General features: G+C 39.6%; 1 protein-coding gene across 3 annotated transcripts in view; it reads left to right on the top strand.

Moving 5' to 3' along the window:
* LOC117564619 (uncharacterized) overlaps positions 1 to 12,255 on the top strand; it is a 72,541-nt gene extending 60,286 nt beyond the window's left edge. For all 3 annotated transcript variants that reach the window (XM_052002328.1, XM_034243473.2, XM_034243474.2), the window contains 4 exons: positions 9,077 to 9,616; positions 9,776 to 9,976; positions 10,737 to 11,418; positions 11,549 to 12,255. In XM_052002328.1, coding sequence (XP_051858288.1) covers positions 9,077 to 9,616; positions 9,776 to 9,976; positions 10,737 to 11,418; positions 11,549 to 11,985 — 1,860 coding nt within the window. In that variant the 3' untranslated portion in view covers positions 11,986 to 12,255. The remainder of the gene's footprint in view (positions 1 to 9,076; positions 9,617 to 9,775; positions 9,977 to 10,736; positions 11,419 to 11,548) is intronic.
* Positions 12,256 to 12,891: the final 636 nt, after the last annotated feature.

Here is a 12,891-nt window from a genome sequence, read left to right as displayed (position 1 = left end):
TTCCCCTTTTTGATTTGATTTTATTTTTCTATTTTTCCAGCGACTGCCCACAAAGCGGGTCAAAGTTACTCACATCACACGCGGCCAGAGCCAGAGAGCAAGGTGGTTGAATGGTCGCTGGGCGTGTAATTGTTTCGGCGTAGCATGCATGTAGCATACTTTCGGCTAGCACTGTAACTAACGCTACATGCCACTCAATCGCACAACAACAATAACAAACATCAAGTGTGGGTGCCAGAGAGAGGCGGAGGGCCGTGTGTATTACGCTTTTTATGCGGCACGCGAATATTATTTGTAGTGCGCCATAAAGTATGCAACATTTTGTTGACCAGTCCGCAGTTGAACGGCGATGTTTCTTTTTTTTATTTCGGTGGGTTACAGACGACTCGCCGGCAACGCCTGGAGCACGCTTAACTTCCAGTTGCCAATGTACCGCACCTTGTCTGGCTGATTAGTTTATGATGTGGTTGGGCTAGACAGCAAGGGGATCGGCAGGTTTGGCTTCCAGCTCCGACCTCGAGTTGGGGTTTAGGTTACAGTTTTGTGGTTCGTCTGGAATTGCATTTTTATGTTCGAGACTCGAAGGTTCCTTCTTGCACCCACATGGAAAGTTTATCCGCTAATTTGAGTGGGCAAGTGTGGTAAAGTGTCTGTCTGTCAAGGAAGTTGTTAAATATTTAGCATAATATCAAGGTAAAAATTATGGTGTGGCTATTCCAAGTGAAGTTCAATTAAAAGCGATAATGTTTTCTGAAATGATAACGAGAGACCGCCACCAAAAATATAATGTTAATTTGGAAAGTTTTGAAAACAGAATGTGTTGATTAATTTCAAGTATTACATTATTGTATGTTCTTCTAATTTTCTTACAATAATTTTGGTTATTGTTTTAAAATTTCATAGTACTAAAATAGAATAAAAAGGATCAATACATCAGATGTTGAGAATCTATTTATGGGCAACGTTTCATTTTATAGGCGATACACATACACTCCTGCCCAAAATTATACGACACCTCTAAATTTTTTGTTTCGACGCTTGTGGCAGAATGGGAAAACGAAAATGATCAAAACAAAGTATGAGGAATGATAGCACAAAGAGTAATGCACAAAATGAGATATTGTTGACTCTGTTTGGATCTCCCGTTTTCAAGTAACGGTAAAAAAAGCACACATGCTTCAATTTTAGCTAGGGTGCACATGTATCAACACTATACGACACATTTCGATTTTTGCTGCTGGAGAGAAAAATTTGGTGGGAATTAAATTTTTTTATAGTTTTATGAAACATTTAATAAGTTTCAAATAAAATGCCGCATGGTTGCATATTAAATAAAGAAGAAAATGGAAGAAATAAAGCTAATAACGATGTCGGCTTCAATATAAGCCATATATCGAAGATGTTGGGTCAAAAATGATGTGTGATCACCAAATTTGTATGTGATATGGATGCATACGGTTTTAAAAGTAGCTCCGGCAGAAAACCCAAACAGTTTGATAGTGATAAGCGATGCACATTAAAAAAATCAACCAATTCATTTGCATCATACTCCTCCCTTGCTGCTTGTTTAAGCAATCCTATGTCTCAGTTGACTATCTGGCGAACTTCCAAACCTCGGATAATATTGTAAGAGGAGTTTTAAGAAAGATTTAGTACTTAAAACACCAAAAAAAAATTACGCCTTCAAAAAAAAATTTAAGATTAATTGGGTACTGGGTATGGAAATTCACCTTCATTTTGTTTATGAAGATTTTATCAATATTTCTCACTAAGATAATTTTTTCTGATGAGAAAATATGTAATCTGAATGGCCCAGATGGGTTTCGACATTATTGGCGAGATTTGCGTAGAGATCCCCTTATGTTTTCAAGGCGCAATTTTTGAGGTGGATCCGCAATGGCTTGGAGAGCCTTCCACGCGTCTGAAACGCATTATCTGTGCTTCAAAAGCTCACGAATGAATATAAAAAAGAATTGGAGAATCGTCTTCTAACATTTTTGGAACATAACGAGGAAAAAAAAGTTGTTTTTATGTGGGATCAGGCATTTACTCATAAATGCAAAGAAACGCAACGGGTGTTTAAGGAGCATTACGTAAATGTTTTGAATTGGCCAGCTTGCTTTCCTGACCTTAATCCAATAGAAAACATATGGAGTACCTTAGCCAGGCGAATTTATGCCGACAACAGTAAATTTGAGACCTTCGATAGTCTCAAACGTAAAATTTTGATGCAATGGTCTTTCCCAGGCCAAATAATTATAAAAAATTAATTAATTCAATGTCTAAAAGAATTTTTGAACTAAAAAAAGATCAAAATGCTGTTATTAACTAATAATCTTTAATAATTAATCAAAAAATAAATAAAATATTGACTGTGCACAGAAATATTGAAATGTGTCGTATAGTTTTGATACACGTGCAGCCTAGCTAAAATTGAAGCATGTGTGCTTTTTTTACCGTTACTTGAAAACGGGAGATCCAAACAGAGTCAACAATATCTCATTTTGTGCATTACTCTTTGTGCTATCATTCCTCATACTTTGTTTTGATCATTTTCGTTTTCCCATTCTGCCACAAGCGCCGAAAAAAAAAATTTAGAGGTGTCGTATAATTTTGGGCAGGAGTGTAGAGTGGAAGGGATCATTCATTATTCCTCTAGGAAATGCTGAAAGAGTCATCTCCGACCCTATAAAGTATATACATTCATAATCAACGTCAACATCTTCATCTGAGAGACTCTCTGCAGCACTCGATATGTTTCCCTGCAGTTCGAGTTTGTTTTAAATTTCCACTTCAGCTTTCGCACCGGGAAATTAAAATAAATCGAATAGCAAGCGTAATTTTTCAGATATAATTTTTAATTTTTAGATCCGAATTTTGGTATATATGTTAAAATAGGGACTATAATTTTTCATTCCTGATAATTTGGTAGCGATTATGTAGGAATATTTTGAATTAGGTTATATGCTCAAAAAAAAATAAGGAAAAATTTAAATCCGAATAATATGAGATGTTATGAACCTTTTATTATGATCTTAATCTTGCCTTTAAAGTGCACAAATTTGTATTGACTTTATCAATATATTTTTGTTCAAAAATCCAAGTGTACTTACGTATTATATATTAAAACACATACCGATCGAATATATGATTTGTTTCATTAATAAATTAAAAATTTAGTTAGTTATGCTTAATGATAACTGGACAATAATTTTTCAAACTTTCTTGGACTCAAATTTTAAATTTCAATATAATTTGAATTAAATTGTTTTATTATTGCTCTATCTTTTGGCTTAATCATATGTTTTATGCATTTATCATTCATTCCCCTCCCTTTACATTTCTGTCTCCCTTTCTCTCACTCTCGCGCTAATGACTGTGAACCAGGTTGGTTACTAATTTAATGCTGGCCTGTGACTGCTTTCAACCCATATTTGCATCTACCGATTTTTTTATATATGTATATATTCCGTCATAGATATGTATGTATACATGTATTTTAAAATCTATTTTTTTGACATCGTCAACAAAAATGGCCGTCTATCCAAAAGTATACAGCATTGAAAATAAAAAAAAAACAGTTTTTGTAATTGCTTTGACCAACGCTAGTGTTTCAGGGAAAGGGAACGCTGCGATATAGAGGAGTATGCAGGTTTTACCCTATATATTTTATAGCTATCCGTGCATTTAATGCATTTAGACTGCAGTTGCGTCAAAATGACGCAATGCATCAGAACTGCGAATCTGAAGCGGAGAACATGCATATGGAAATTGTTGGCCAAATATTGATATGCATATTCATGACCGCCCCGAAAGAAGGCTTCAAGCGCTCAACATATTAAACGAAAGATTGCAAATTTTCGACTTATATCTAACCACATAAATATTTGTAACTTTAAAGATTCCATAAAGTATCAGAATGTTCGACTTTTAAGTCTGCCAATAAAAAGGTAGAAAAGCGAAATCAAATATTTATTTTATTGCACTTTTTGGACCAGCTGAAACTGTACCAAGCTGTCACTCCCACTCTATCAATCGCCTTCAGTGTCTATCTTCGTTTATTTGTGCACACAACTATCTAAGGTTCGATATGCGCTCACATCTCATGTGAAATTTCTTTTAATTTCTTCAGCACGATTGCGTAGTTAAGTTTCGAATTCTCATTAGACTAAGTTGCCAGCCCACAGCTCAAGAGCTAGACCGACTCTGACAGACATCAGGGGTTTCCCCCCTGGGCACCCCCTCCGCGCCCTAGCGTGGAAGCTGCAGCCTCCCCCGAAAACCAATGTCGTAACCACAAAAACTTTGGAGCTTGCCTCCCGTTTTTACCGCCCTTAGAGTGAGATGGCAACATGTGTGTGTGTGTGTGAGGGAGTGAGAGAAAGTCTGAGACAAAAACTAATGCATATGTTTAGGCATTTTAATTTATATACGACAACCCACTCACACAAACACACACACACACACACTCAGACAAGCATACATAAAGGCGGGTAACTTCTAAGAAAGGCACACACACATGCAGAAACTAACCCCCGCTCTGTTTTTAGGGTAAGCATAACCCCTGCCACACTTGCCCCGGCGCCGTTGATAAAAGCAACTTCCATTTCATTTAAACTACAATTTCCTTGACAGCGCACAGAGGCAACCATCTTCCTTCCCCCGCCCCCGCCCCCGTCACCGTTCCCTTTACTTCTCCGAGTTAGGTCTTGGTGTAGCAAGGGAATAGGAGGTTGAGGTTGTTGTTGAGAGCTGGGGATGGGGTTGGGGTTGGGGGTTGGCAACCCTTTCACGCACTTATGAGTTAAACGCAAATTTTCTTAGCTGCCTTTTAGGCGCTGCTCGGAGAAGAGGCCGTGTGTGTTTGTGTGCGCACGCTTCTCGTCTGGAGAAATATGTCATCGGCAGTTGGCAGTCATGAGACGCACACTCACACTCACACACACACACACCCCCGCTCACACTCACACATGTGTACTCACGTGTAGACACACACACACTTGTATGCGTACTCTCGAGCCGTTTGGTAATTCATTATGCGTGTGCTTAGAGGCTTTCTGCCATTGTAGTGGTGTGGAGAGGTAGTCATAGTCTGCTTTTAGGCGCACTAGACAACAATAATAACAACAACTACAACAACAACCCCCCTTCTGTTAGTGTTTCATTTGTGCCTTTTGCATTGAACTTCTCGTTTCGTTTAGTTTCGTTCCCCATTTTGGCTTTTGCTTTTCTTGCAAGATGCCACAGCCCGCATATTTCTCAACATTAGACTTGGCAACCAATCTCTTCTCTCTCTAGCATACTTTTAGGCGCAACCGTAAAAGGGTTACAATTTGTCTGCCTCTGCTTCCCCTCACTTCAGCACTATCCCATTCCCATTCCCTTTTCCATTCCCACTTCCATTTCCACTTCCTTTGCCTTCAAAAACTTCAAAAGCAACTTCGTTTCGACTCTCGCACAGAAATGTTGTAGCAATGGAAATAAATGCTTAGATTTATGTCCTACTGTGTGAGTGTGTGTGTGCTTATGAGTGGGTTGGTTTGCCTTGCAGGTGTTACTCATACGCCATGTGGGCTGCTGCTGCTGCTGCAGAGCACACAACACACAACAAATTGCTTGGCACATCGACAGCAATGGGCCACAACGAAACCCGTTCTATGGCTATGCCAAAGTCAAGGTTGCCTTGGATGAGCTCACCAGCTTAAGTCGAATTGTCCCAGCCAAATGAAGTTTGCTTCCATTCCAAGCCAGAAATCTTACATACACTTATATTTATATATATATGTATGTATATATGGGCAATTCTCTGATGTCGAATGCGACATTTGTACGCATTCAAACTGAAAAAAAACATGTGCCACGACAATATTTTAATTTTGTAAAAATTGAAACTTATAGCTCTCGGTTAGCACTATAATTGGTGCTAAGATGGATTTTGGGCAATTGTTCGTTTTCAAGAAAATTGCAAAAATGTTGCGCATTCGCACGCGACAAAAACAGAAGTTACTTTTTCAAAAACCAGTTCAAGCACTTATTTCAGCGAAACGTGATGAAAGATTTTAATGCAATTAATTTTAATGTATTATGCATATATTTATCTAAATAGTGTATTTGGTTTGACTTAAAAATATTAAGTTGTCTTTTTTAAATTAAATTTTAATCACTGTCGCACGCGACATGTCGCACGCGACATTTTTTCCATCATACTTTTTATGCTGTTTTTTTTTACTTTTTAAGTTCATTTGAAGAGCATTTGAAGCATTTTCATAGTTTTTTAATATATTCAATATATATTTTTATTTTCAACTGAAATTTCATACTTTAAAAAATAACTTTAATAAAGGTAAACAAAACGAAATATATTCATAACATGTACATAAGAAACATAATTACCTATCTTAAATTACATCATTAATGTCAAAAAAATTTTTTTTATGAATATACTGTTCTAGTAGATTTCGTTTGTTGGCCATTTCAGCAAAACAAATTCATTTGGTTTATAACCGGTATACTGTGCACATTAATTCTATCATTGTTTTTAATGACAAAGTCTCAATTGGCGCTTATGACATGAAATTTATATTATTTTTTGCACATAAAAAGAGTATGCATCATCTACACTAAAAAAAAAAAATAATTTAACGAAAAAAAAAAAAAAATTTTTTTTTGCCATGTCGCACGCGACAAACTTTCAAAAATTCTTAAAAATGAAGTTGTGCTTATATTCATTCAAATTTTATTTTATTATATTTGGTAGCAAAAGATGTGTTTGGACACAATTTTGCATGCTCAATGGACAACAACTTTAGATGCACTCATAACAAATGCTGTTTTTCACTGTCGCACGCGACAAAAATAGAAGCTGATTAGCTGAAAAGAAATTTACCGTTATTAGCTATTGCATCATTTCTTTTATATATTTTGTATATTCCTTGGATATTAAACAAGATATTAAACTAAGGGTATCAATGCATACTGACTCCCTTTAAGGAAATGAATCAAAACAAAACTTGCAGTAGAAATCTTCAAAACAGAACTTTTGCTCATCTTCGACTTTGCATTGAAATTTTTCAAAATGTGTTATGAGTAAATGGAAAAATCGTTTATATTAGTTAAATGTAATATTTTCCCTATAAACAAATGTGAAGAAAACATGCTTTTATAGAGTTTGAATTTTTTGGCGCCGGTTGCACTTTCTAGAGAATTGCCCATATATATAGCAAGTGTGTCGGGCACAAAGACTCCCGGCGGAGTTGCTCAACTTCACAAAAATGTCAGTCGTTTGGTTCCTTCGCTAGATTTAACCTGCCTTCCCTCAACTCTTTTCTTTTCCTCCCCCAACAATCCAACTGTCCGGCTTTCTATTCCTGCCTGGCCATTGACTTTGTCCAGTCAAACTCTCTTACTACACTCTCTGAGTTCCCCAGTTGCTTTTCTTATACCGTTTTAATTAATGGAAAATTTGTACGTTTTCTTCTTATTCATGTGGTCTTTTCTTCAATCGACAGCGGTGCCTTAAGCAAAAGGGTAACTCGAACTAAAAGAAATTACCAGCTCTAGCCAAGGCAAGCTTAACCTGAACCCCAAAAACTCAAACCCCAATATTAAAGCCACACCCACACATGCAGTCGCATTCGCATTCACACTCGCAATCCCAAACCTAGAGTGGAGAACCCAATTCCATTCCCTCTCTTTGCCCACCACAATCTAAAAGGAAAAACAACTCCCACAAGTTGTCCATCTACGGCTCTGTTGGCTACTTTCGTTTGACAGTGGACAAAATCCAAATTGTCATTTGTTTTCCACAGCTTGATTAGAAAATTGTCTTGGGAGTTGTTTGCTTTAAGCTGAATGAATGATTTTTCCTAAACTAAACTAATTTCAAGGTGTCCCATTTCGCTCTTAAGTAAAAGTCGTTGGTTACTTGATAGATATTTGTGGCGGCAGCAGAAGTTTCTTGAATAAATCTTCGATTGTTTAAGATTACACACTTGTTACCTTTATTTTTAACTAATAAATATACAATATATTTATTAATAAAGTAAATAAATGTAATGCATTAAACTAACTGAATATGTCTTGTGGAATATATACATATATAGATTTTTTTTTTTGATTGATTCAAATCAACTGAACTTTAAACTCAAATACTTAATATAAAAAATGCATTTGACCATTCAAAGGAGTTTTTCTTTTCATTGCACATATAATAATGGTAATATAAAAGTGCATCATTGGGATGCTTCTCAGTTGATTGCAAATAACTAAACTCAATATCGAAAAGACTTTCGATCAAACTCTGCTAGCTGCGCAAAAAGATCCTTCAACTCAATGTTAATTAGGAACAGTGTTCAAACTTCATTTTCATTCGCTTCCTTTTTGCTTTTGCTCCATCTGCGTGTTATTCACACAGAATACAACTTCATTTGTGCTGGCAACAGAGTTGGCAATGATGGCAAGCTGGCAGGATGGCGAGTCCAACCATTGTCCTTTAAACCACAAGCAAAGACAGAAAGTAGCAGGAAAAAAGAAGCTGTGCTGAACGATGCCCAACGTCTTGGAAAGAAGGCAAACGAAATGTTTCATTAGATCAATGTTTGCCACAAATGGCAGAGACCCAAAAGCGCCACCCAGTTGGCCCCCATCTCATCGCAGTCACTCTTCGGGGCGGAATATCCTGGGCAACTAATTTGCAGCGCAGCATAAAAAGGAAGCATTCAGAGAAAAAAGCAATCCAAAGCAGAGAGGAAGAGAGAAAGAAAAAAAGGGAACCCGGTTCCCTCGGACTTTCATCTTGGGCTAAGATAAACTTTCCTGCTGGTTGGGCTAAACTTGCCCATACACAAGAAGGGAATGTTGAAGTAGTCGCCGAAGCCGAAGACCAAGTAGAGATGTAGCTGGTAGATTCTTTGACGTTTTTTGCGCATACTTTTCAATGGTCTAACGAGTTTGGGCCCCTTCTAATCATTGGGATTTTGGTATATCGAACGCTGTCCCAAAACTTTGTGCGGTCATCGAAAGTTCCGTAAACTGAACTTGCACTCATCTCACATTCACTCCGTCTTCTCTCTCACAGGAAACCATTCCAGCAACACCGGCCACAAGCACCGACACCAGCAGTGTGGTTGGTGTAGGCGGTGGCGGAGGCGGTGGCGCTGGCGGCGGCGGCGGAGGAATCGCCAGTGTTGCCAGTGGACTGGGTGACATTGCGAGCAGCCTCGGCGGCGGCAGTGGCAGCGAGTCGGAAGCCTACGCGGGTCTCATGAAGGATGCGGACAAGCTGAAGCTGATGCTCCTGGCCTGGAACTATCAGAACTCGACGGCTGTGCGCAATGGCACCGAGGGACCAGATCTGAGTGTTGTCGGCGGCCTTTGGGCGCAGTATCAGAATGCTTTGGCCCAGAATGCAGCTGCAGTGGCAGCAGCCAGCAGTAAAATGGATAGCTCATTGTCGCCGGTTCCCAGACAGGATGCACACTCGCCGATGGAGGCACAGGACGAGACGAACTCGTCGGGCCAGAAGGAGGAGGACGAGGTTTCCGAAGATGATTCCGATGACAAGATGGACGAGAAATTGGCCACCACACATGATCCCGAGCGCCTCAAGGCCTTCAATGTGAGTAAACTGCGTGAGAGAAAGAGATTGAGATGAGTTTTTTGCCAGTTGAGCAGCGAATGTAAAGCAAGCGTTGCCAATGAAACACCACCAGAAATGGGAAAACACTTTTCCCGCCCCAAAGTAACCGCAATTAATCGCTGGTATTTTGCCTTGCAGATGTTCGTGCGTTTGTTCGTGGACGAGAATCTCGACCGGATCATTCCCATCTCCAAGCAGCCAAAAGAGAAGATTCAAGCCATTATCGATTCATGTGCCCGACAATTTCCCGAGTTCAGTGATCGTTCCCGCAAACGCATTCGCACCTATCTGAAGTCCTGTCGCCGCAACAAAAAGACACGAGACGGTTGGGAGAATACGGTGAGTGATTAGACATTATCTTGATGTTCTTACCTGAATGTGGTGCATATCAAAACCAATCGTTCAATTGAAAATTGGCACATCAAGACTTGAGAAGCAAAATGTAATGCTTGCTAGTAGTTGAGTAAATATTATTTTAACATTAATATGAGGTTTTGCATTTCACTTCTATTCATTAACAGAACCTTTACAAAAAGGGTGGAAATTAAATAAAATAAAGAAAAATAATTATAAGAAAAAAATAGAGAAGATTATAAAAATATTCAAAGTGACAAAAATTATTCGAAATGCATGTTAAGTAAAAATTATGTAAGGTGCTTTAACATTATTTTTTTCGTAAAATAAGTTACTTTCTTTTTCTATTTTTTAATATTCAATGTCATTTCAATTATTTTTGAAGCTTTCTATTTTTATTTTTATCTCTTTATATAATAAAACTACTATATTTTATAGCGTCTTCTCATATTGTATTAAAATGACATTCTAAATGAAATTTCATAAGTATTTTGGAATTGACGAAATATGAAGAAATTTTGAACTTAGTTTCCATACATATTTTGAAATAAGTAAACAATTTTTGGATAAAATAAACAAGCAAATGAAATGCTCTTAAAGTAATACAACATATAAATATGTTGCTATAAATGTTAGTATAGGAATATTCTGATACAGTTTAAAGTGACTAGAGTATGGAATGTATTACCTTAGACCTCACTTTCATTCTGGTATTCACCATCTTTTGTCAATTGCCATTTTGCAGACTCGACCGACGCCCGCGCATCTGACCTCCGTGCAGGCGGAACAAATCCTGGCGATTGCCTGCGAGAACGAGTCGATGAACGCGAAGCGAATGCGAATTGGCCTCGAGCCAATTACACATGCGGTGCCAGCGCCGGGCAGCGTTGTGGCAGCTGCAGCTGCAGCGGCAGCTGTTGCCGGCACCAGCACCACATCCGCGAGCAATGCGGCCACCGTAACCTGCACGGCAGCCGATGCGGCTGGCCTCACCAGCGTGGCAGCGGCAGCGTTGCCATTCGTTAGCGCCGTCGGCTTCGCACGCTCCACACCGAACTCGGAGCACGCGGATACCGCGTTCGGTGGCGCCTCCAATTTAGGCGCCGGCGCTGGCAGTGCAGGCGGCAACAGCACTAGCGGCGCAGCTGGCGGTGGCACCGGTGGCATGAGCTCGGCGCGCAGCTCGCCGCTGGCACTCAGCTCAAATGCCAGCGTTGGCGGAGCGAGTGTCACGGGCTTGGCGTTGGCCAATGGGGCTGGGGCATCGAATGGCGCCGGTCTGCCCTCAAGCAGTCCCTATACCACGGACTTTAGCTCGCCCTCGGCGGCCTCGCCTTTTGTGGCAGCTGCAGCGGCAGCGGCTGTGGCAGCTGGACGTGCGCCCAGCTATCCTGGCTACTTCCCAGGCGTTGCCGGGCTGGGTAATGGTAAGTAAATAGTTGGAGTGACACTGACATAAAGCACTACTGGATTAATCCATAAACTATACGCTTTAAGTGAGTGTCATTCAAATCGTTAGCACACGCTTTATTAACTTATCTCCCCTTCTTATTGCAGTTACGCCCACCGATCTCTCCATGAAGCCCACGGCGCTTGGCGTTGGCGGCGGCCTCGCTGGCAGCGTCAGCAGCAACAGCAACAACAATACAGTTAGCGCGCAGCTGAGTGCCGCCAATCTGGCCACACTGAGCAATGCCAGCAACAACAATGTGCTGGCCACAGCCACACAGCAACTGCAGCAGCTGCAACAACAGCAGCAGCAACAGCAGCAGCAACAACAGCAGCAGCAACAACAACAACAGCAGCAGCAACAGCAACTGCTCTCCACGTCCGGTGATGCCAACTGCTCCCGAGTGCCGCCCATTCTGCCCCACAAGCTGAGTCCCAACGAGGTGACCGCTGCCCGCCAGGTCATATCGGCGTACAGGGAGAGCGCTGCGTTCCTGCTGCGCACCGCTGACCAGGTGGAGCAGCTGCTGGTGCAACAGCAGTAGGCTGGCGATGCAGATGCTGATGCTGATGATGATGATGATGATGATGGTGGTGGCTAGCATTGGGCACTTTCCAGACCCGAGGCGACGCGAGGCGCGCGCGCGGGTTGTTCCTATTTAAATTTAAATTTAAATTGAATTACACAGAGCAACAACAAAATAAAAAAGAAATAATAAAACACACTCACAGCAACTAAGCGAATTAGAAAGCGAAAGCTACAAAAATAGTCAAAGCATAGCAGCAAAAAAAAAAACAAAAAACAAAACCAAAAATCCAACCCCAAACAAAATAAATAAAACAGAAACAAAATAGATACAGAGAAACAAAAACAAAAATAGTCAAACAATGTTCGTTTTAACACAAACATTTTAAGTGTTTTTTCCTCCAAACTACGTACAGCATATTACAAATAGCATTAACGGATAAACAAAATGATTAATACGAAATACCACAAAATACCAACAAATTCCAAACAAAAATACCAAAAAACCAATCACTTAATATTGCAATTGTCGCAGCCGCAAAACAGAATTTTGCTTTGCAGTTCAATAGCTCGCAGCTTCGCTATAAATAATAAAAAAACAAATCAAATTTAAACATAATTAATTTTTTTAGCACTATATTATTTGCATGTTCCATTCATAGTAACGACTGCGAGATATTGAATTAAAAAGCTTAACTCTGATTAAAATATCAAATAATTAAATGAAAACAAAACAAAATCGTAAGCAGCAAGTCACATTACTACAGTGTCTACTAAAAGTAAAACTACAATAGCCACCCACACAAAAAGACAGTCACTCAAATATGTTCACACTCGCATTACGTTGAAGTTTTTGTTTAAATTTTACAAGTTTTTATTACATTTTAAATGCTCGTATAGAGCCACAGTTTCCGGCCCAGTTTGA

The sequence above is a fragment of the Drosophila albomicans genome, chromosome 2L (genome assembly GCF_009650485.2).
Source record: "Drosophila albomicans strain 15112-1751.03 chromosome 2L, ASM965048v2, whole genome shotgun sequence".
NCBI classification, from domain to species: Eukaryota; Metazoa; Arthropoda; class Insecta; order Diptera; family Drosophilidae; genus Drosophila; species Drosophila albomicans.
This window is presented reverse-complemented; position numbering and strand designations above follow the sequence as displayed.